General features: G+C 40.6%; 1 protein-coding gene across 6 annotated transcripts in view; it reads left to right on the top strand.

The window, feature by feature from the left end:
• TMLHE (trimethyllysine hydroxylase, epsilon) overlaps positions 1-25711 on the top strand; it is a 116019-nt gene that overhangs the window by 56284 nt on the left and 34024 nt on the right. For 4 of the 6 annotated variants that reach the window (XM_025988986.2, XM_072743660.1, XM_025988987.2 and 1 more), the window contains 2 exons: positions 8561-8680; positions 12514-12750. In XM_025988986.2, coding sequence (XP_025844771.1) covers positions 8561-8680; positions 12514-12750 — 357 coding nt within the window. The remainder of the gene's footprint in view (positions 1-8560; positions 8681-12513; positions 12751-25711) is intronic. The other 2 variants (XM_072743661.1, XM_072743662.1) reach the window with 1 other exon arrangement.

The raw sequence follows: 25711 nt of genomic DNA, 5'->3' as shown, positions 1-25711 counted from the left end.
ACCCTCGTTGCAGAGAAAGGCAAGAGAGAGTGGAGCACATAGGGATGAGCAAAAGGAGAACACTTTCCAAAAGCCATTGGCTGGGAAAAAAGAGTGGCTGATTTTCATGAGGTTTTGCAACCAGCTGGGCTCAAAGACTGGTTTTAGAGATCCATGGGTTTGGCTGAGATAGAGACCTGAGGGTCTACTCCTGGCGAGAAGGCAGGCAAGTAACCCCAGGGCAAACAGTGCAATCTGAGGATTGCCTAAGGCACACAGGGAGATAATGTTCAGTCTTCTCTGGGGACAAAAGTGCCCACAGGCACCATCAGCATAGGTCCAGAGATACTTGCTAAGGCCAGCTAACTCAGACACTGGCTGTTTAGCCTGTTTTGTTCCAAATTCCATGCCCCTGTGCTGTGGCATGACTGCCCTTCTGGATCAAACCTGCATCAGTCCCAGCATAGTGAGACCATCCCCCAGAAGACCAGGTCAGGTCCCCACCACACCAGACCCCCAAAGATTAGAGTTTTAAAAGTCATCAAGCTTGGCTGATATAGAGTCCAAAGTGCACTGTGCTGCTCCAGGCAGGCAAACAAACCCAGAGACAGTGTAAAAACACCGATCTGAAAAGTGTCTAGAAGACATAAGGGGAAATTATTCACTTTTCTGGGAGTGCTTCCCTGAGAGCAGCAAGCACAGACTCCCTTCTCCAGGGACAGAGGAGCTGGCTGGCACCATTTCCCTCCCCTACCCCTCAGCATAAACCGACTTAAGTAAACAGCAAAATGCCCACGCTGGCTGCCTGACCTGCTTACCCGAAGTCCCACTCCACTGCACTCTGCTGGTATTTCTTTTCTCTTGAAAACGTGTCTAAGGACCAGAGCAGCAGGCCCCCTCACCAGAAGACCAGTAGAAACCCCTGCATGCACCACATCTACCAACCATGGAGTTCTGCAAGGCTTCAGTATTAGTAGAAGTGGTATCAGGTCTCATTTAACAAGTAGACAAGAGCATAGCTACATAAAGCTCACTGTGCTCTGGCCAAGTTCTAAACACTGGACTACAGACAAGGAGAAACTCTGCAGAGGACTAACCTGAGGGAAAGAGTAGCCAAAACACAGTAGCAGAGTGCACACAGCACATACAAGAGACATTCCCCGGAGCACCCAGCCCTGGACACTGTATGACCTCTTCTTCATAAAGCTATTACTCTCAAGAGCAGGAAACATAACAGGCTTTCCTAACACAGTGAAGAATATAAAGACCTAGACAAAATGCCAAGATAGAGGAATTCATCCCCCAAAAAGAACAAGAAAAGTTCACAGCCAGAGATCCAAGTGAAACAGATATAAGTAACATGCCTAATGGAGAATATAAAACAACAATCATAAGGATACTCACTAGGTTTGAGAAAAGAATAGAAGACTTCAAGGAGGCCCTTGCTACAGAAATAAAAGAGTTAAAAAACAACCAATCATAAATGAAAAATGCAATAACAGATTAAAAACTGGATGTAATGACCATAAATATGTAAGAAGCAGAGGAATGAATAATGATATAAAAGTCAAAATAATGGGGCACCTGGATGACTCAGGTGGTTAAAAATCAGACTCTTCATTTTGGATCAGGTCATGATCTCAGGGTCATGAGATTGAGCCCTGCATCAGGCTCTTCACTGGGAATGGAGCCTACTTAAGACTTTCTCTCTTCCCACTCCCTAAGCCCCTCTCCTCTCTCTCTCTCTCTCTTTCTCTCTCTCTGCCCTCTAAAAACATTTTTAAAAGAACACACAATAATGGAAAATAATAGAGCTGAACCAAATGGAGAAAGAATTATGGAACAAGAGAATAGACTTAGGGATCTCAGTGACTCCATCAAATGTAATAATATCTGTATCATAGGAGTCCAGAAGAAGAGAGAAAGGGGGGCAGAAGAGGAAATAGTAGCTGAAATTTTCCCTAATCTGGGGAAGGAAACAGCTATTCAAATCCAGAAGGTATATAGAACTCCCATGAAAATCAAGAAAAGCAGACAACACCAAGGCATAGTGGAGTTAAATTTGGACAATCTAGTGATAAAGAAAAGATCCTAAAAGCAGCAAGACAAAAGGAGCCTTTACTTACAAAGGAGGATCCATAACATTAGCTGCAGACCTCTCCAGAGAAACTTGGCAAGCCAGAAGGAGTACCATGATATATTCAAGGTACTGAATGGAAAAATCTGCAGCCAAGAATACTCTACCCAGCAAGGCTATCATTCAGAATAGAAGAGATAGTTTCTCAAACAAAACTAAAGGAGATTGTAGCCACTAAATCAGCCCTGCAATAAATATCACAGGAGACTCTCTTAGTGGAAAGGAGAGACCAAATGTGACAAAGACAAGAAAGGATCAGAGAAAATCTCCAGAAACAATGACAATACAAGTAATAAAATGGCAATAAATACATATCTATCAATAATTACCGTGAGTGTAAATGCACTACGTAAACAATCAAAAGATACAGAGTGTCTGAATGCATAAAAAGACCCATCTATATGCTGCCTACAAGACTCATTTTAGACATAAAGATACCTGCAGACTGAAAGCAAGGGGATGGAGAATGATTTATCGTGCTAACGGACGTGAAAGAAAGGTGGAGTAGCAGAACTTATACCACACAAAATACATCCTAAACCAAAGACTGTAACAACAGATGAAGAAGGGGCTGTATCCTAATACAGGGGACTTCCCAACAAGAAGATCTAACAATTGTAAATATTGATGCCCCTAACTTGGAGGCACCCAAATATATGAAAGAATTAATAACAAACATAAAGGAACTCATTGATAATAATACAATCATAGTAGGGGACTTTTTAGCTCCCCACTGAGAGCAATGACCAGATCATCTGAACAGAAAACCAACAAGGAAACCATGGCTTTGAATGACACGCTGGACCAGATGGACCTCGCACATATATTCAGAGCATTCCATCCTAAAGCAGCAGAATACACATCCATTTCGAGTACACATGGGACATTCTCCAGAACAGATCACATACTGGGTCACAGAGAACGTCTCAACAAGTACAAAAATATTGGGGTCATACCGTGCCTGTTATCTGACCACAACACTGTGAAACTGGAAGTCAAACACAAGAAAAAAACTTGGGAAGACCACAAATACATGCAGGTCAAACAACATGGTACTAGGCAATGAATGGGTCAACTGGGAAATTAAAGAAGAAATTTTTAAAAATACGCGGAAACAAATGAAAATGAAAACAAAGTAGTCTAAAACTTTTCAGATAGGGTAAAAGTGGTCCTAAGATGGAAGTATATTGCATTACAGGCCTACCTTAACAAGCAAGAAAAATCTCAAAGAAACAACCTAACACCTAAAGGAGCTAGAAAAAGAACAACAAATGAAGCGTAACACCAGCAGAAGAAGGTAAATAAGAGATTAGAACGGAAATAAATGATACGGAAACTAAAACAACAGTAGAAGAGATCAGTGAAACAGGAGCTGGTTATTTGAAAAAAAAAGTAATACAATTGATAAACCCCTAGCCAGACTTAAAAAGAAAAGTCCCAAATAAATAAAATCACAAATGAGAGAGGAAAAATCACAACCAGCACCACAGAAATACAAACAATTCTAAGAGAATAGTATGAAAAATTATATGCCAACCCATTGGACAACCTGGAAGACATGGATAAATTACAAATAGAAACACATAACCTACCAAGACGGAAAAAAGAAGAAATAGAAAATTTGAACAGACTGATAACCAGCAAAGAATGTTAGTCAGTCATCCAAATCTCCAAACAAACAAAAGGCCAGGGCCAGATGGCTTTACAGGGGAATTCTTCCAAGCATAAAAAAAAAAAGAGTTAATGCCTGTTGTTCTCAAACTATTGCAAAAAATAGAAATGGAAGGAAAACTTCCTAAGTCATTCTAAGAGGCCAGCGTTACCCTCAGTCCGAAGCCAGACAGACTCCACTAAAAACAGAATAGAGGCCAATATCCCTGGTGCACATGGATGCAGAGGTTCTCAACAGGATACCAGCAAATCAAATCCAACAGTACATTGAAAGAATCGTTCACCAGGATCAAGTGGGATTTATTCCTGCGCCGCAAGGGTGGATCGATATTCACAGATCAATCAGTGGGATACACCACGTGCATAAAAGACAGGATAGCACCCATGGGATCCTCTCAACAGATGCAGAAAAGGGATTTGACAAAGCACAACATCCATTCTAGATAGAAACCCTCAACAAAGTAGGGATAGAGGGAACACACCCCATCATAATAAAGGCCATATACAGAAACCCGCAGCAAATCTCATCCTCGATGGGGAAAGACTGAGAGCTTTTCCTCTAATTTCAGGAATAAGGATGCCCACTCTCACCGCTGTTATTTAACATGGTGCTGGAAGTCCCAGCCTCAGCGGTCAGACAACAAAAAGAAATAAAAGGTACCCAAATCAGGAAGGAAGAAGTCGAAGTTTCAGTCATTGTAGAGGATGTGATGCTATATATAGAAAACCCAAAAGATTCCACAGAAGAATTGCTAGAACTGATACATGAATTCAGTAAAATTGCAGAATACAAAATCAATGTACAGAAATCTGTTGTATTTCTATACAGTAATAATGAAGCAGCAGAAAGAGAAGTCAAGGAATCAATTCTATTTATAACCGCACCAAAAACCGTAAGATGCCTAGGAATAAACCTGACTAAAGATGTAAATGATCTGTACTCTGAAAACTATAAAACACAGATGAAAGAAATTGAAGATGGCACAAAGAGATGGAGAAACATTCCATGCTTGTGGATTGGAGGAACAAATATTTTTAAAATGTCTATATTACCCAAAGCAGCCTACACATTTAATGCAATCCCTATCAATATAGCACCCACTTTTTTGACAGAGCTATAAATAAACAATCCTAAAATGTGTGTGGAATCATGAAAGACTTTGAACAGCCAAAGCAATTTTGAAAAAGAAAAACAAACCTGAGGGCATCACAATGCCGGATTTCAAGTTGTACTACAAAGCTGTGATCATCAAGACAGTGTGGTTCTGACCCAAAAACAGACACATAGATCCATAGAACAGAATAGAGAATCCAGAAATGGACCCTCAACTCTATGGTCAACTAATATTCGACAAAGCTGGAAAGAATCTCCACTGGATAAAAGACAGTCTCTTCAACAAATGGTGTTGAGAAAACTGGACCATTCTCTTACACCACACACAAAGATACACTCAGAATGGATGAAAGATCTAAATGTGAGACCTGAAACCATCAAAATCCTAGAGGAGGGTAACCCGGGTGCCTCAGCGGTTTAGCGCTGCCTTGAGCCCAGGATGTGATCTTGGAGACCCGAGATCGAGTCCCGCATCGGGCTCCCTGCATGGAGCCTGCTTCTCCTCTGTGTCTCTGCCTCTCTCTGTGTGTTTGTCTCTCATGAATAAATAAATAAAAATCTTTTTTTAAAAAAGAAAATCCTAGAGGAGAACACAGGCAGCAACTTCTGTGACCTCAGCCACAGCAACTTCTTATTAGACACCTTGGCAGAGACAAGGGAAACAAAAGCAAAAAATCAGCTATTGAGACTTCAAGATAAAAAGTGTCTGCACAGGAAGGAAACAACAAAACTAAAAGGCAGCCTTCAGGGATCCCTGGGTGGCGCAGTGGTTTGGCGCCTGCCTTTGGCCCAGGGCGCGATCCTGGAGACCCAGGATCGAATCCCACGTCAGGCTCCCGGTGCATGGAGCCTGCTTCTCCCTCTGCCTGTGTCTCTGCCTCTCTCTCTCTCTCTGTGACTATCATAACTAAAAGGCAGCCTTCAGAATGGGAAAAGACATTTCCAAATGATATCTCTGATAGAGGCTTAGTATCCAAAATCCTCAAGGAATTGTCAAACTCAACACCCAAAAAAACAAATAATCCAGTTAAAAAATGGGCAGAAAACATGAATAGACATTTTTCCAAAGACGACATCCAGATGGCCAACAGACACCTGACGAGATGCTCCACATCACTGATCATCAGGGAGATGCAGATCAAATCCACAATGAGATCCCACCTCACACCTGTCAGAATGGCTAAAATCAACAAGTCAGGAGACAACGGGCATTGGCGAGGATGCGGAGAAAGGAGAATCTTCTTATACTGTTGGTAGGAATGTAAGCTGGCGCAGCTGTTCTGGAGAACAGTGTGGAGGCTCCTCAAGGAGTTAAAATAGAACTACCCTATGACCCAGCAATTGCACTACTAAGTACTTACAGAATACAAAAATGCTAATTCAAAGAAATACATATACCCCAGTGTTTATAGTAGAATTATCAATAACAGCTGAATTATGGAAAGAGCCCCAAAAACCTATTGATGAATGAATAAAAACATGTGAGATACACACACACACACACACACACACACACACACACACAATGGAATATTATTCAGCTATAAAAAAGAATGAAATCGTGCCATTTACAATGATGTGGATGGATCTAGAGAGTATTATACTTAGTGAAATAAGTCAGTGAGAGAAAGACAAATACCATATGATTTCTCTCATATGTGGAATTTAAGAAACAAAACACATGAGAAAAGGAAAAGAGGGAGAGAGGCTGACCAAGAAGTAGACTCTTAACTATAGAGAACACACTATGGTCACCAGAGGGGAGGTGGTCAGGGAGTGGGTGAGAGGACACTTGTTCTGAGAGCACTGGGTGATTTATGGAAGTGTTCAACCACTGTATTGTACACCTGACACTGATACTACAATGTTTGTTATCGAACTGGAATGTAAATAAATATTTTTTAAAATCTAATATTGTGGTGTAGGAGCACCTGGATGGCTCAGTTGGTTAAGCTTCTGCCTTCAGTTCAGGTCATGACCCCAAGGTCCTAGAATCTAGCCCCGCATTGGTGTCCCTGCTTAGCAGGGAGCCTGCTTCTCCCTCTGCCCCTCCCCTGCTCCTCCTCTTCCTCTCTCTCTCTCTCTCTCAAATAAATAAAATCATTTTTTAAAATGGTATGTGTATATAACAGTGCTAACAGAAGATGTTCACTAGTAAAAGGTTCAGTTAAAAAGAAGTGAGGGGTGCTTGCATGGCTCAGTCTGTTAAGCATCTGACTCTTGATTTCAGGTCAGGTCACAATCTCAGGGTTGTGATTGAGCCCTGTGTCAGGCTCTGCACTGGCCATGCAGTTGATGTGAGATTCTCTCTCCCTCTCTCTCTGCCCCCCCCCCCCACTCCATAGCTCTGTATAAAATAAATAAATGTCTCTTTTTTAAGTTTAAAAAAAGAGAACTGAGATTCAGATGGCTCAGATTTCCTGATCCTGAATTCAGTGCTGTTTCCACTTGCCAGTCTGCATTTCTAGGTAATATATAGATTGATCTTCTATAGTAATACAGGTGATGTAAACATATTTTTACTTAATATGGGCCAGATATCACTAATTGTGTAGCAAGTAGAATTCTGGGTCATTTCCCCTATCCTGGTATAGCATAACCAACATTTTTTGAACCATTAAGTTTCAAACACACTTTGAGAACTTTCAAAAAAGGAAGCTGTGCTGGTAAACAATCAATCAATTGAGAGGGCTTTAGAGATCATAGTTCCTGAGGATGACTATTTCCTGTTTGGACCCTGAGGGTTCAAAAAATAAGATGAACTCTGAAAGCTAAAGAATTAAAATGACCTTTGGTCAGCTATAAGCCATCAGGAAAAAACTATAAAATCAAAATTTATGATGTATGCCTTAAGGAGAGATAAGACAACAGTGATACAGCATTTCATTAAATACTTGCTAACATGAACTATCCTTTTCTCTTTTTCTTATTCCTCCATGTCCAATAGATGGGTGAGGATCTACATTACTCACTTCTAAAAGCATCTGCATAAAGACATCTTTTTCTATGCAAGGAAGGTGAGCACAGGAAAAAACCGTGAATGTGAAAGCTAATAAAAATAGGCACATAAACAGAGGGGGATAATCCCCTAAGCTTTCAGACTACATTATACAGTTGACCCTTGAACAATGTGTGGGTTAGGGGAACTGACCTCCCCCACCCCCACACAGTAGAAAATTCATGTATGACTTCTGACTCTCCAGAACTTAATTAGTAATAGCTTACTGCTGACTAGAAGTTTTACCAATAACATAATCAATGAGCACATATTCTATATGTTGTATGTATTATATACTGTATTCTTACAATAAAGTAAACTAGGGAATAGAAACTATTATTAGGAAAATCATAAGAAAGAGAAAATATATTTATAACATCTGTATAGAAAAAAATCCACATATGGGTGGATCCATGCAGTTGAAACCTGTGTTGTTCAGGGGTCAACTCTACTTTCACAGTTTGCCCCCCAACTTCCTAGAATATTAATCAGTGACAGATTGTTAAGACTGGTGGTGTGTTCAACTGTCATCTACACCTTAAACATGGAAATCTGAAGCCAAAAAATCTTTTGTTACTTCTGAACAAAGAAGTTACTAGAGTTGTGAAAGACAGGAATAAAAACTTTAAATACTTCAGTCGTCCTTCATTTGCTTTGACAGAGAAACCATCTATGGGAGGATGTGGTATTTCACTTCAGACTTCTCCAGGGGTGACACCGCATACACCAAGCTGGCTTTGGATCGGCACACTGACACTACCTATTTTCAAGAGCCCTGTGGGTAAGTGGATTAGAATTTTCCATATATAGGGTCTTTACATGTGATGGTCTTGAATAATTCCTTAATCATTTTCCATTCTGTTTGAACCAAGATCATATCTGCTGATGATGACGTGTGTGACTGTTTCTTTTTCTTCTCTTAGAAACATGATAATTTTGAAATACTCTAGCTCAGTCTTCTTTGGACTTAGAAGAAGAATTTTTTTAAGTGACTGAAAATACACATTACTACATAAGTGGATCTAAATTTTGTTTAATTTATATTTTTGTCTAAGTAATTACCAACAACTCACCAAAAAAAGTCTAATAGTTAATTTTGGAATTGTACAGTTTTCTTATATTTAGTTATATTGAAACAGGATCAATCTTCCAAACACAGCTGCTTTGGGCTGGTATTAACAGGAATTTGAATCCAATTTGTAAGAAGTTGGAGAGAAGGAATTAATTTTAAAACCCTTTTTTCACATGGACTCAGAAGCTGCTGAGCCAAAAATATACCATACTTTTTCCCCTAGCTTTATTAAGATATAATTGACATATAACATATAAATTTAAGGTATACAATGGTTATATATTATAATATTATCACCACTTTAGTTAACAGAGAGTGGGTCTTAAATTTTCTCACCACAAAAATGAGATGATAATCATGTGACATGATAAATGCCATTTTTAATTTACCTACCATTTCCCAGTTATTAGCGGTACCTCTGTAGTTTTTGTTATTGATCTTGCTTCTGCATATAGATGATGAGCCTGAGGCACAAAGATATTAGTAAAGTGACTGTACATATGTATTTATTTTTTTTTATAATTTTTTTAAATTTTTTTATTTATTTATGATAGGCACACAGTGAGAGAGAGAGAAGCAGAGACATAGGCAGAGGGAGAAGCAGGCTCCATGCACCGGGAGCCTGACATGGGATTCGATCCCGGGTCTCCAGGATCGCGCCCCGGGCCAAAGGCAGGCGCCAAACCACTGCGCCACCCAGGGATCCCTGTACATATGTATTTATAAAGATAATATGAGAGGGTGATAATATGCAATTGATTGTGGTTACATTGATTTTCTTTAAGGATTTGGAACTTAAGAATATTTGGTTCAAGGGAGAAAGAATAAAGCAGCTTTTAGAGATCCTTGTCAGTGTTATCAATAAATGAAGATCCCAATAGCCCTGTATCCTCATTCTAGGGGGTGCAGAAGGAAGAAAGAGGAAATGGGATGAGAAGCAGCTGGACAGAGGTTGAGATTCAAATATTGAGTAACTCTTTTCTCTTTAACCAGTACGAAAGATAAGCATTTAGTTGTCGGTGACTTTAATTTAGACCTTTCTCGTCAATGACAAGGGCCAAGTAAGTACAGTAGCAGTATAGTAAGAGTGGTTAAGAGTCCAGGCCATGTCATTAACAGATCTGGATCTGCATCCCAGCTGTGATATATATTAGGTTTGTTATCTTGGACAAGTAACTTACTGACTTCTCTGTGACTCAGTTTCTTCATCTGTAAAATGGAACTAGTGATAAAACCTATGCATTAGCGTTGCTTAGGGATTACATTACATGATGTATTTAAAGCACTTGGCATACCGCCTGACACAAATTAAGTGCTCAAGAAATGCTAGCTATTACTATTATCACTTTAGCCATTATCATCACCATCATCAGCATTGTTATATGCCTTGTCGTTTTGAAAGCTACCTTTGGGGGATCCCTGTGTGGCTCAGCGGTTTAGCGCCTGCCTTTGGCCCAGGGTGCGGTCCTGGAGTCCCGGGATCGAGTCCCACGTCGGGCTCCTGGCATGGAGCCTGCTTCTCCCTCCTCCTGTGTCTCTGCCTCTCTCTCTCTCTCTCTCTCTCTCTCTCTCTCTCTCTCATAAATAAATAAATCTTAAAAAAAAAAAAAAAAGAAAGCTACCTTTGCTCTGGATCTCTTCTCCAGCCTCCGTAGACATTTATCTCTCCTACATCTTCACCTTTCTGTACCTATTGATTCCTATCAGCTTCTCATATCTTCTTTAGTCTCTATCTCTCTCTAGTTAGAGCCCTGCCTTATTCCTCCCCTTCACAGCTAAAGTTATTCAAAGAATCATTGACATTCAGTATCTTTTCATTGTCACCTCCCATTCACTCCTCAAATCCACAGTCAGCTAGTTTATCCAACACCCTCCCAATTAAAATGACTCTCTTTAAGGTCACCTGGATGGCTCAGTGGGTTGAGCATCTGACTTAAGCTCATTATGGTCTCAGGGTTGTGAGATTGAGCCCTGCATTGGGTTCCATGCTCAGCACGGAGTCTGCTTGAGGATTCTCTCTCCTCCCCCCCCCTTCCCCCCCACATGCTTGCTCATAAATAAACTAATTAATTAAATAACAAAAATAAAATCACTCTCTCCAACGTCACCAGCAACTAACTTATTGTCATACTCAGTGTATACCTTTCAGTCTTCATCTTACTTGCCCCCTGGGGCATGGTGTTAACCACTAACTGTTCTTACGTATCCTTTCTTTTTTAGTTTTCTTCCTACATCTCTGACCACTTTTCCTCAGCATCCTTTGCTGGCTTATTTTCCTCTGTCCATGTCCTAGATATTGTTCCTTCAGGTTTTCTCATTGTCCTTCTTTTCTTACTTGAAATGTTCTCTCCAAATGACTTCTTCTGTGCTCTTGGCTTTGGCTATCACCCACAAACTACTAAATTGGCCTAACTTCTAGGTTAAATATCTTCAACTAGGTACTGAACAATCTTGACCTAGAAGTTTCACAGAAAGCTCGAGTCTAGAACTGGCATTTCTCATTTTAATTGTATTTATATTAGGTTTTCCTTGGTTTTATTCCTTCTACCTGCATTCATAGTTTTTTACTTATTTTACTTCATTATTTACTTTTATTTATTTTCTAAATTACTATTAATTTTATTTTCCCCTTGTTAATTTGAAACTTTTAGGGCAATTTTCCAGCCCATTAGGTCCCCTTTCCTTTCCCTATTAATATTTTCACCCATATATGACTCAACTATTTCAACATGGCCCCTAAACTGAACTTCTTCCTCAACCTCTTACACCCCATCATTATGATCAATTATACTTCTGCCTGCATTCTCCATCTTAGCAAATGACAAGTTAACCAAGGGAATAACCTGAAGTCATTCTAGATTTTTGCTTCTTGTTTCTCCACCCCTTTTAATCAGTTATTAAATCTTGTCAGTTCTGCTCCTACAATATGTCTTCTCTAAGCTCAAGCCCTTGGTATTTTTGTCTATTTCAGTTACCACATTGTTTTCTACATTTTCTGTCATCTTGCTTCCATCCAGTCCATCTCCCATACTATCATCATAATCAAGTCTTAAAAATGTTAATGTGACCATAGAGTTTCCCAGTTTAAAATCCTTTCATAATTTTCTGTGCTTTACTGACAGGAACTTCTTGCCCTCTTCCTTAAATATACTTTGTAAATAATATTCTTTCTTTATGGACCCTCTATCTTGTATACAATTTGATTATAGTGCCTGTCATATTTTACTGTTATTTATTTGCCTCATGTTTTCCTACTAGACTGTGTAATTTTTTTAAAACAGAAACTATATCTTATTCACGACTGTATCCCCAGGATCTGGTGCATACAGGTTTTAATTAATATTGAATGTGTTTAGAAGAAACCTGTAGTGGCATTGATATATCAAAGCACAAAAAAGTACAACTGGCTATTAGGGAAAATGATTAATCTAGAAATGAAAATGGTACAAGTAGATTTATTTATTTTTCATATATAATTTTTAAATATTTTTATATGCTCTTTTCTCCCCTGAACAGAAGAATTTAATTTTTTCTCTCTTTAGCATTCAAGTGTTTCACTGTCTTAAGCATGAAGGAACAGGTGGGAGGACACTGCTGGTAGATGGATTCTATGCAGCAGAACAGGTACTTCAAAAGGCACCTGAGGAATTTGAACTCCTCACCAAAGTGCCACTGAAGCATGAATATATTGAAAATGTTGGAGAATGTCACAACCACATGATTGGGGTTGGGCCAGTCTTAAATATCTACCCATGGAATAAAGAGCTCTATTTGATCAGGTGAGTACCAAAGAACCAGTGTAATGTTTTTACCAATTATTAACCTTCAAATTATCAGCCTAATGAAAATCCCTAAAATTCTTTTTTTTTTAAATACTTTATTTATTTATTCATGAGAGAGAGAGAGAGAGAGAGAGGCAGGGACACAGGCAGAGGGAGAAGCAGGCTCCATGCAGGGAGCCCCACGTGGGACTCGATCCCAGGACCCTGGGCTGAAGGTGGCGCTAAACCGCTGAGCCTCCCGGGCTGCCCAGTATCTTCTGTTTTTGAGGCTGAACTTTGTTTCTCCTTTGAAGGACCAAGTTAAGTCCAGCGTTAGTTTCTGTTCTTATTGTACTTCCCATGGAAAAATAGGCCAACAGGTAAAGAATACTAGATTTGAGGGGAGCAGATATTTGAGAAGGTATTTTAAAATGAAAACACTATGAAAATTAAAAAGTTACTAAATTGTTGTCCCCGGGCTCCCCGCCCCGTCTCCGCATCCCCTCCCCCTGGGTCGGCGACCTCTCCCGTCCCTGAGCTCTCCTCCCCCTCTCCTCTCCCCCTCCACCCCTTCCCCTCCCCCCTCCCCTTCCCTCTCCACCTCTTCCCCTCCCTTTCCCTCCCCCTCCCCTCTCCCCTCCTCCCCTAACCTTTTCGTCCCCTTCCTCTCCTCTCCCCTCCCTCCCCTTCCCCTCCGTTCCCCTCCCCCACTCACCCCTCCCCCCGCCCACCCCTCCCCTCTCCTCTCCCCTCCCGGGCTCTCCCCTCCCGCACCCCCCCACCCCCAACGCCGCCCCGAGGTGTCGCTGTCGTCTGCTCCGCCCCGGGGTTGTCCCCTGCGCACCGGGGTCTGTGTCCTGGTGCCCAGGGCTTACGGGATCCCGATCCCGATCCCGCGCTTGACTGCGGCCGTGCAGCCAGGCCCTATTCACGAAGCAGGAAGGTGCGGGGCCGGGGCCCGGGGCGCCCGGGGGCTCAGCCGCGCGGCCTCCCGCCCTGGATCTTGCAGTTGTGAGTTCCAGCCGCGTGTTGGGTGTAGAGATTACTTAAAATTAAATCTCTAAAAAAAAAAAAAAAAAGTCACTAAATTGTGCTCACTGACCAAACAGCTAGAGTACCCAAAGGCATGACAACCACATTTATGGGTAGCCCAGATTTATGCAAATCTCCTGACGTGTATATCCAAGTCTACCAGATATTGCCACTTAGATATCTTATACGATCGCAAAGCACATCATATTCAAAATTGAACTCATCATCTCCACTCATTTCTAAGCTTGCTTCTCCACACCGTGTTGTAAAGATAAAAATAAATTGTTGCCCCTGCCTGTGTCCGTGGATGGCAATATGAACTCCACAAATGCTAATCCATTTCCATTGGATAACCTATTCTGAAAAACACTACCTTAGTCATCTCTTGTATCGCCATTCCCTAGAACAATGAGTACATATGCAATATTTTTTCCAACATTTGATAGTAAAAAATTTCTTAAAGATTTTATTTATTTATTCATGAGAGATACAGAGAGAGAGAGAGGCAGAGACCCAGGCAGAGGGAGAAGCAGGCTCCATGCAGGGAGCCTGACGTGGGACTCGATCCCGGGTCTCCAGGATCATGCTCTGGGCTGCAGGCGGCGCCAAACCGCTGAGCCACCCGGGCTGCCCTGTAAACATTTTTAAACATATTGAAAAGTTGAAAGCACTTACAGTAAAACCCATAGACCTACCACCTAGGTTCTACCAGGAAGTATTCCTATGCTTGTTTTATTATCTGTCTGTTTATCTATATATCTGTCAGTTAATCTTATTTTTGATGCATTTCAAAGTACATTGTAAAAAAAAAAGTACATTGTAGATATGACTACATGTCCCCCTAAATACTTCCATATTAACATCTTTATACACAGTTCAATATTTGTTTACAAATTTTTAATTTTGGAATAAAATTTACATACAATTATATTTTGAATATCAAATATACACTTGCTGAGTTTTGATAAATGCATATACATATATAACCCAAACCCCTATAAGATACATAATATTACCATCACTGTAGGAAGTCCCCTTATACCCCTTCCCAGTCCAACCCTGCACACTCCCCCTAGAGGAGATCACTGTTTTGATTTTTGCCACCATAGATTAGTTTTGCCTGTTCTCCAAATTCATACCATAGAATAAATCTGATTTTTTATGAATAAACACCTGTAATGTTTCTGATTCAGAGTTATAATGATTAAAACTGCCATGAGCATTCATAGAAAAAAGTATTTTTGTAGATACATGTTTTCATTTTACTCACGTAAATAGCTAGGAGTGGGACTGCTAGGTCATAAAGTAGGTGAGTGTTCAATTTCATAAGCAATTGCCAGAACTTTTACTAAAGTAGTTGTTTTATTTTACATTGTCATTAACAATGTATGAGAGTTATAGCTGCTCCATATCCTTGCTAATATTTGGTGTTGTCAATCTTAATAGTGTTAGCCATTAGTGTGGTTATCTCTTTGGGGTTTGATTTGCAATTTTTTTGAGGACTGATGATGTTGAGCATCTTTCCATGTGCTTATTGGCCATTCACATATCTTATTTTCTGAAGTATCTGGTTATATCTTTTGCCATTTTTTCATTGGGTTATCATTATTGAGTTCTAGGAGTTCTTTACATACCCTAGTCACTATTTTTTTTACCTGGTATATGTTTTAGGAATATTATTTTCTAATCTGTAGCTTACCTATTTATTTTTAACAGTGTTTTTATAAGCAGAAAATTTTAATTTTAATACAATTGGGTAGTTTTTAAAATTATTGTTTCTGTGATCCATATAAGAAACCTTTCCATGTCAAAGCAAATAGTGGGTATCAGTCAAACATTATATGGTTTCACTCATACGGGGAATATAAGAAATAGTGAAAGGGATTATAAGGGAAAGGAAGGGAACTGAATGGGAAAAATTAGAGAGGGAGACAAACCATGAGAGACTCCTAACTCTGGGAAACAAATAAGGGGTAGTGGAAGGGGAGGCGGGTGGGGGGATGGGGTGACTGAGTGACGGGCACTGAGCGGGGCACTTGATGGGATGAGCACTGGGTGTTATGCTATATGTTGGCAAATTGAACTCCAAGGGACACCTGGGTGGCTCAGCACCTGCCTTCAGCCCAGGGCGTGATCCTGGAGTTCTGGGATCGAGTTCCACATCGGGCCCCCCACGTGGAGCCTGCTTCTCCCTCTGCTTGTGTCTCTGCCTCTGTGTGTGTGTGTGTGTGTCTCATGAATAAATAAACTCTTTTAAAAAAATCAAACTCCAATAAAAATATACAAAAAAATAAATAAAACCTAAAAATGGAAAAAAAAAAGAAATCTTTGACTGCTCCCATGACATGATGAGATTCTGTTTTCTAAAGGTGTTATAGTTTTATTTTTTACATCTAAATCTGTGATCTATCTCAAATTTTTTCTGTGTTATGAGGTATAGGTAGAAGTTCATATTTTTTATATATGGATATCCAGATAGCCTCATTTGTTGAAAAGAACTTCCTTTCCCCCCATTGGATTGCCTTTGCAACTTTGTCAAAAATCAAATGACCAGGGCGCCTGGGTGGCTCAGTCAGTTGAGCCTCTGGCTCTTCATTTCAGCTCAGGTCATGATCTCAGGGTCACAGGATCAAGTCCCACATCAGGCTCCACACTCAGCAGGGAACCTGCCTGTGGATTCTTTCTCCCTCCCCCTCTGCTCCTCCCCCTGCTTGTGCTCACTCTCTCTCTTTCACTCTCTCTCTCTCTCTCTCTCTCTCTCTCTCTCAAATAAACAAATAAATATTTTTAAAAAATCAAATGATCATATAAATGTAGGTTTGTCTCTGGGAGCTCTATTTGATTCCATTATCTATTTGTGGTTCCTTATTACAGTTCCACAATGTCTTGGCTACTGCAGGTTTACAGTAATAAAGTCAGATAATATGTTTGTCAACTTTGTTCTTTTTCAAGATCATTGTGGATATTCTAGATTAGAGATCTACAAATTTTTTTGTAAAGGACTAGATAGTAAATGGGGTCAAATGTTCTTTATCACAACTACTCAATACTGTTATGGAAGCAAAATAGCAGCTATAAACAATATATAAACGAATGAGTGTTCCTGTTTCAATAAATATTATAAAAATGGGCAGTGGGCTGGATTTGGCCCACAGACCAGATTTTGCCAGCCCTGGTTCTAGATTCTTTATATTTCCATATATATCTTAAAATCAGCTTGTCAATTTTTAGGAAAAAGCCTGTTAGGGTTATGATTGGGATTGCTTTGAATGTAGAGATCATTTTGGTGATAACTAACAAACTAACACTTTTGAGTCTTGGAATCCATGAACCTGATCTTTCTATTTATTTGGGTCTTCTTTAATTTCTCTTAGCAGTGTTTTATAATATTGAAGATACAGATCTTACATATCTTTTGATAATTTTATTCCTATTTTTATATTCTGATGGCATTATAAAATTTGAATACTATTTTCAAGTTATTTGCTGCCATTATATTAAAAAATTGATTTCTTTTTATTTTTTTTTAAATTTTTTTATTATTATTATTTATTTATGATAGTCATACAGAGAGAGAGAGAGAGAGAGAGAGAGGCAGAGACATAGGCAGAGGGAGAAGCAGGCTCCATGCACCGGGAGCCTGATGTGGGATTCGATCCCGGGTCTCCAGGATCGCGCCCTGGGCCAAAGGCAGGCGCCAAACCACTGTGCCACCCAGGGATCCCTTGATTTCTTTTTAAATTAGCATTGTATCCTATCCTTGCTAAAGTATTCATTAGCTCAATGTATTTGTTTTCTGGGTTTATTAGGATTTTCTATATAGAAAATCATGTTGTGGGGATAGTTATTTTTTTTTCTTTCCAATCGATATGTTTATTCATTTGTTTTTCTTGCCATGCTACACTGGCTAACACATCCAGTACTATGTTAAATAAGAGTGATAACAGCAGACATCCTTAGGGTAAAAGTGTTCAGTATTTTGCCAGGAATGTTAACTATATAAGAGTGTTGATGGAGCGCCTGGGTGGCTGAGTCACTTAAGCAGTCAGCTCTTGGGATCCCTGGGTAGCACAGCGGTTTGGCGCCTGCCTTTCGCCGAGGGCGCGATCCTGGAGACCCGGGATCGAATCCCACGTCGGGCTCCTGGTGCATGGAGCCTGCTTCTCCCTCTGCCTATGTCTCTGCCTCTCTCTCTCTCTCTCTGTGTGTGACTATCATAAAAAAAATAAAAAATAAAATAAAAAAAAAGCAGTCAGCTCTTGATTTCAGCTCAGGTCATGACCTCAGAGTCATGAGATCAAGCCCTGCATCAGGCTTCATACTCAGCAGGAAGTCTGCTTGAGATTCTCTCCCTCTTCCTTTCCCTCCTTCCCTCTCCCTGCTTGTGTGCACTCTCTTTAAATAAATTAATTAATCTTTTAAAGAAAAAGTGTTGGTGATGTCTTTTTTTTTTAATCTTTATTTATTTATGATAGTCACAGAGAGAGAGAGAGAGGCAGAGACATAGGCAGAGGGAGAAGCAGGCTCCATGCACCGGGAGCCCGATGTGGGATTCGATCCCGGGTCTCCAGGATCGCGCCCTGGGCCAAAGGCAGGCGCCAAACCGCTGCGCCACCCAGGGATCCCGTTGGTGATGTCTTTTATCTGCTGGCTGAATTTCCCTTCCACAGTTCCTGAGATTTTTTTAGAATCATAAATGAGTATTGAATTTTGATAAATGCTTTATCTTCATGTCAATTATCAATAGAAATAATTGTGTCATTTATTCTTTATTCTGTTAATATATTAAATCATATTAATTTCAAATGTTAAGCCAATCCTTGTACTCTGGGAATGGACTGTACTTGGTCATGATTTATTACTCTATACACAAGTGGCCGTGTTTGTCTATGTGTCTGTATGTGTGTATGTTAATACTGTGGGTCCAATCACGAGATGAATACCACCCAGTAGGGTTTTTTGTTCATTTTAAAATTTTAATTGAAGAATAGTTAACATACAGTGTTATATTAGCTTTAGGTGTACAGTATAGAGATTCAACAATTCTGTACATTACACAGTGCTCACCATGACCAGTTCCCTCCTTAATCCCCATCATCTGTCTCACCTATCCCCACCCACCTCCCCTCTAGTGCCCAGTAGTGTGTTCTCTATAGTTAGTGATCTGTTTCTTGGTTTGTCTCTCCCTCTTCATTTTCTTTCCTTCGCTTGCTTTGTTTCTTAAATTCCACACATGAGTAAAATCATATGGTATTTGTCTTTCTCTGACTGACTTAACTTCACTTAAGCATTATACTAAGCATTATACTCTTTGGCTCCATGCATGTTGTTGCAAATGGCAAGATTCATTCTTTTATATGGCTGAATAATATTCCATTATATATGTATATAAATACCACATCTTTATTCATCTATTGATGAACACTTGGGCTGCTTCCATAATTTGGCTAGGCATGCATATATTCCTTCCTTCTGTAATTTCCTTGTATATATTGAATACTAATCCTTTATGAGATATGTCATTTGCAAATATATTTTTCAAGTCCAGAGATTGCTGCTTAGTATTGTTGATGATTGTTTCCTTCACTTTGCAAAAGTTTTTATTTTGATGCAGTGGCAATAGTTTATTTTTGCTTTTGTTTCCCTTGCTTCAGGACATAAATCTTGAAAAATGTTGCTAAAGGACTTATAAAATTCAACACCCAAAAACAGATAATCCAGTTTAAAAATAGGCAGAAGATATGAATAGACATTTTTCCAAAGAAGGCATACACATGGCTGACAGACACATGAAAAGATGTTCAACATCACTTGACATGAGGAAAATACAAATCAAAACCACGATGAGGGACACCTGAGTGGCTCAGCGGTTCAGCGTCTGCCTTTGGCTCAGGGAGTGATCCCAGATACCCGGGATCGAGTCCCACATCAGGTTCCTTGCATGGAGCCTGCTTCTCCCTCTACCTGTGTCTCTGCCTCTCTCTGTGTGTGCCTCATGAATATAAAATATAAAAAAAAAAAACACGATGAGCTATCACCTCACACCTGTCAAAATGGCTGGTGTAAGAGAATGGTCTAGTTTCATTCTTCTGCATGTGGCTGTCCAGTTTTCCCAACACCATTTATTGAAGAGACGGTCTTTTTTCCAGTGGGTATTCTTTCCTGCTTTGCCCAAGTTAAGTTGACCATAGAGTTGAGGGTCCATTTCTGGGTTCTCTACTCTGTCCCATGGATCTATGTGTGTCTGTTTTTGTGCCAGTACCATACTGTCTTGATGATCACAGCTTTGTAATACAGCTTGAAGTCAGGCATTGTGATGCCACCAGCTTTGGTTATCTTATTCAAGATTGCTTTGGATATTTTGGGTCTTTTCTGGTTCCAAACAAATCTTAGGATTATTTGTTCCAGCTCTGCAAAAAAAAAGTTGATGGTATTTTGATGGGGATTGCATTGAATGTATAGGTTGTTCTAAGTATCCTAGACACTTTAACAATATTTGTTCTTTCAACACATGAGCATGGAATGTTTTTCCATTTCTCTGTCTTCCTCAATTTCTTTCATGAGTGTCCTAGAGCTTTCTGAGTACAGATCCTTTGCCTTTTTGGTAGGTTTATTCCTAGGTATCTTCTGAGGTTTTGGTGCAATTGTAAATGGGATAGTTTCCTTAATTTTTCTTTCTTCAGTCTCACTGTTATTTTTTTAAAGATTTTATTTATTTATTCATGAGAGACACAAAGAGAGAGGCAGAGACATAGGCAGAGAGAGAAGCAGGCTCCACACAGGAAGCCCAATGTGGAACTCAATCCCAGGACCCCGGGATCACGCCCTGAGCCAAAGGCAGACGCTCAACCACTGAGCCACCCAGGTGTCCCAGGTCTCATTGTTAGTGTATAGAAATGCCACTGATTTCTGGGCATTGATTTTATATCCTACCACTTTGCTGAATTTGTATGCCTTCTAGCAATCTTGGGGTGGAGTCTTTTGGGTTCTCCACATACAGTATCATGTCATCTGCAAAGAGGGAGTGTTTGACTTCTTCTTTGCCAATTTGAATGACTTTTATTTCTTTTTGTTGTCTGATTGCTGAGGCTAGGATTTCCAGTACTATGCTGAACAACAGTGGTGAGTGGACATCGCTATCGTGTTTCCGATCTTAGAGGAAAGGCTCTCCATTTTTCCCCATTGAGAATGATACTTGCTTTGGGCTTTTTATAGATGACTTATTAAGATGCTAAGGAATGGGGAATCCCTGGGTGGCGCAGCGGTTTGGCGCCTGCCTTTGGCCCAGGGTGCGATCCTGGAGACCCGGGATCGAATCCCACATCGGGCTCCCGGTGCATGGAGCCTGCTTCTCCCTCTGCCTGTGTCTCTCTGCCTCTCTCTCTCTCTCTGTGACTATCATAAATAAATAAAAATTTAAAAAAAAATTCCAAAATATTAAAAAAAAAAAAAGATGCTAAGGAATGTTCCCTCTATCCCTACAGTCCGAAGAGTTTTAATCAAGAATGGATACTATAGTTTGTCAAATGCTTTTTCTGCATCTACTGAGAGGATCATATGGTTCTTGTCCATTCTCTTATTAATGTGGTATATCACTGATTGATTTGAAGATGTTGAATCACAGTTGCAGCCCAGGAATAAATCTCACTTGATCATGGTGAATAATCTTCTCAATGTAGTGTTGGATCCTATTGGTATCTTTGTGAGCATTTTAGTATCCATGTTCATCAGGGATATTGGTCTGTAATTCCCCTTTCTGGTGGGATCTTTGTCTGGTTCAGGGATCAAGGTAATCCTGGCCTCAAAGAATGAATCTGAAGGTTTTCCTTCCATTTCTATTTTTGAAACAGCTTCAGAAAAATAGGTATTGGGCAGCCTGGGTGGCTCAGCGGTTTAGCGCTGCCTTCGGCCCAGGGCATGATCCTGAAGACCCTGGGTCGAGTTCCGCATCGGGCTCCCGGCATGGAGCCTGCTTCTCCCTCTGCCTGTGTCTCTGGCCTCTCTCTCTGTGTGTGTCTCATGAATAAATAAAATCTTTTTTAAAAAAAGAAAAATAGGTATTAATTCTTTCTAAATGTTTGGGAGAGTTCCCCTGGGAAGCCATCTGGCCCTGGATTCTTTTGTTGGGAGATGTTTATTACTGATTCAATTTCCTTGCTGGTTATGGGTCTGTTCATGTTTTCTATTTCTTCTTGTTTCAGTTTTGGTAGTTTATATGTCTTTAGGAACACATCCATTTCTTCCAGATGGCCTAATTTGTTGGCATATAGTTACTCATAATATGTTCTTATAATGGTTTGTATTTCTTTGGCATTGGTTGTTATCTCTCCTCTTTCATTCCTGATTGTATTAATTTGGGTCCTTTCTCTTTTCTGTTTGATAAGTCTGTCCTAGAGGCTTATCAATCTCATTAATTCTTTCAATGAACCAGCTCCTAGTTTCCCTGATCTGTCCTACTGTTCTTTTGGTTTCTATTTCATTGAATTATGATCTAATATTTATTAATTCTCTTCTCCTGGGTTTAGGTTTTATTTGCTGTTCTTTCCCCAGCTCCTTTAGGTGTATGGTTAGGTTGTGTAGTTGAGACCTTTCTTGTGTCTTGAGAAAGGCTTGTATTGCCATATACCTCCCTCTTAGGACCACCTTTGCTGCCCAAAGGTTTTGAACAGTTGTGTTTTTCATTTTCATTTGCTTCCATGATCTTTAAAAATTCTTCTTTAATTTCCCATTCATTCTTTAATAGGATGCTCTTTATCTTCCATGTATCTGCATTCTTTCCAAATTTTCTCTTGTGGTGGACTTCAGAAAAATAGGTATTGGGTAGCCTGGGTGGCTAAGTGGTTTGGCGCCACTTTCAGCCCAGGGCGTTATCCTAGGGTCCCAGGATCCAGTCCCACGTCGGGCTCCCTGCATGGAGCCTGCTTCTCCCTCTGCCTGTGTCTCTGCCTCTTGCTCTCTCTGTGTCTCTCATGAATAAATAAGTAAAATCTTTTAAAAAATAAAATAAAATAAGTGTCTTGTAGACAGCACATTGATGGGTTTTGCTTTTTTATCCAATCCGACATCCTGTGTCTTTTGATTGGAGCATTTAGCTCATTTACATTCAGAGTAACTACTGAAAGATATGAATTAAGTACCATTGTATTACCTGTAAAGTTACTGGTTTTGTATATTGTCTTTGTTACTTCCTGGTCTTTGTTACTTTTGGGCTCTCTCTTCACTTGAAGGATCCTTTTTAATATTTATTCCAAGGCTGGTTTAGTGATCCCGAATTCCTTTAGTTTCTATTTGCCCTGGAAGCTCATCTCTCCTCCTATTTTGAGTGACATCCTAGGTGGATCAAGCATTCTTGGCTGCATGTTTTTCTCATTTAGCACCCTGAATATATCATGACAGTCCTTTCTGGCCTTCAGGTCTCTGTGGAGAAGTCTGCTGCTAGATAATATTTCTAGTCTTGAAGGCTATGGACCTCTTGTCCAGAGATGCTTTCGGGACTTTGTCTCTGAGATTTGTAGGTTTCACCATTATGTCAGGGTACTGACCTATTTTTATTGATTTTGAGGGAGTTTCTCTGTGCCCCTTGGACCAGAGTGCCCGTTACTTTGCCAGATTAGGGAAGTTCTCAGCTATGATTTGCTCCAACGTACCTTCTTTGCCTCTCTCTTCCTCTTCTTTTGGGATCTCAATATTCTAATATTGTTTCAAGTTATAGTATCACTTATCTCTCAAACTCTCCCTTCATGATCCATCAGCTGCTTATCTCTCTTTTTCTCAGCTCCTTTATTCTCAATCATTTTGTCTTCTATGTGACTAATTCTCTGTTCTGTGCCATTTTTCTTAGCCATCAGAGCTCCAGTGTTTTATTGCATCTCATTAATACACTCTTTGATTTTGACCTTATTAGATTTTAGTCTTTCTATTTCTGCAGAGGGGATTCTCTAGTATCTTCTATGCTTTTTTCAAGCACAGCTAGTATCTTTATATTCGTTATTCTGAACTCTAGTTCTGAAATCTTACTTATATCCATACCAGTTAGGTCCCTGGCAGTCAGTGCTGCCTCTTGCTTTCTGTTTTGAGGTGACTTTTTCCATCTTGTCTTTCTGTCCAGAGAAAAATAAATGAATAAGAGAAAAAAGTACTAAAATAGAAACAGTGATCCCAGAGAAACATATACTAAACAAATCAGAAGAGACCCAAAACTGAAAAAAAAAAATAAATAAAAAAGAGACAATATAATCAGACAGGTGAACAGAAGAGAGCAGTACTGTGGATCCTTTGTGTATTTTGGTCTGTTAGAAAAGTATAACCCAAAATCGTAAAGAAAGGAAAATCTATATATGTATAAAAATAAAACAAAATACAATGAAAGGGTAGAATGGAACTGTCAAAATGAAAGTTAAAAGACACACACAAGAAAAGAATATAAACAGAGAGGTGAGCAGAAGATAAGAATACATTATATTTGAGTGTATTTTGGTCTGTTTGTTAGAAGAAAGTGCATCCCAAAATTGTAAAGAAAGAAAAACATACATAAACAAAAATAAAATGAAATACAATGAAAAGATAGAATGTAAGTGTAAAAATTAAAATTAAAAAAGATCTTTTTAAAAGAGTTGATAGGGATCCCTGGGTGGCGCAGCGGTTTGGCGCCTGCCTTTGGCCCAGGGCGCGATCCTGGAGACCCAGGATCGAGTCCCACGTCGGGCTCCCGGTGCATGGAGCCTGCTTCTCCCTCTGCCTGTGTCTCTGCCTCTCTCTCTCTCTCTGTGACTATCATAAATAAATAATAAAAAAAATTTAAAAAAATAAAATAAAGAGTTGATAATATAAGGAATTGGTCTAAAAAGGAAAGAGAAAAAATTAAAATTGAAAGACTAAAGAATCATGGAGGAAATAACATGAATTCTATCTACTATTTTTCCCAGCACTGCATTTTTGCATTTCTGCGTGATCGGTAAACTTGCTCTTAGCTAGATGTTCTTGCTGGTCATCTGGGGAAGGGACTGTTGCGCTGATGTGCCACCCCCCCCCACCCCCCCACCCCCCCCCCCCCACCCCCGTGGAATCACACCGCCCTCTCCAGGGGGCCAGGCTAAGGCATCTGCTCTATGGGGCTTTTGTTCCCTGCAGGCCTCCTGCTTTGCTTTACAGAAGAATGAAAATGGGGCCTCCCCACCCCCAGCCCTGGAGCGGAAAGCTTGGGGCCCCACTCCTCAGTGTGCTCTCTGGGAAAAAGCAGTCACTCCTGTGTCCCTGTCTCCGCATTCCATTGCTCACTCAGCCGGCGACCACGCATTTCTATCTCGGGTACATGACCCCATTTCGAGGGTCCAAACCCTGCAAACACCTGCGGAGGTACCCACAGTGCTCCTTCCGGGGGAGGCAGGGGGTGGCCCGGGGGTTTTGCTGCTCTCTAGGGCCCTGCTCGGGGAGCGGTCGCGCACCGTGGCGCAGTTTGCGGTTTATGGCAACCCGGAGCTGAGAGCTCTGCTGCCGATGACCTGTGCGGCTCGGGCACCCCAGGCTTCCTGTGACCCAGGGATCCCGAGACACACTGTCCCACCAAGGATTCGCCCCCGCCCCAGCGCCAGGGGTCCCCCCTGGAACAGACTTCTACAAGTTCTCATTTTGCGCCCTGCTGCTCAGGCCCTTTCCAACAGCCAGCTGGTGGCGACTCCCTGCCCCAGGACCCCCCTTCCCACACGTCACCTCGGATTCACTTCTCCACACCTCCAACCTTGCAGAAAGCGGTCGCTTTTGTGTTTGTAGAGTTGCCGCTGTTTTCTTAGGTGTCAGGTTGAGTTCGCAGGTGTTCAGAATGATTTGAGAGCTGGCTAGCTGAATTCCTGGCACCCGCCAAGAAACGCAAGGCTCCGGCTCCTCCGCCCTCTGGAACTCTCTGGAACACTTTTCTCCATTTCACTTTCTGCTGCTTCATTAGTAGTGT

The sequence above is a fragment of the Vulpes vulpes genome, chromosome X (genome assembly GCF_048418805.1).
Source record: "Vulpes vulpes isolate BD-2025 chromosome X, VulVul3, whole genome shotgun sequence".
Taxonomy (NCBI): domain Eukaryota; kingdom Metazoa; phylum Chordata; class Mammalia; order Carnivora; family Canidae; genus Vulpes; species Vulpes vulpes.
Note: the sequence above shows the minus strand (reverse complement) of the source record. Positions and strands in the feature narration are given on the sequence as shown.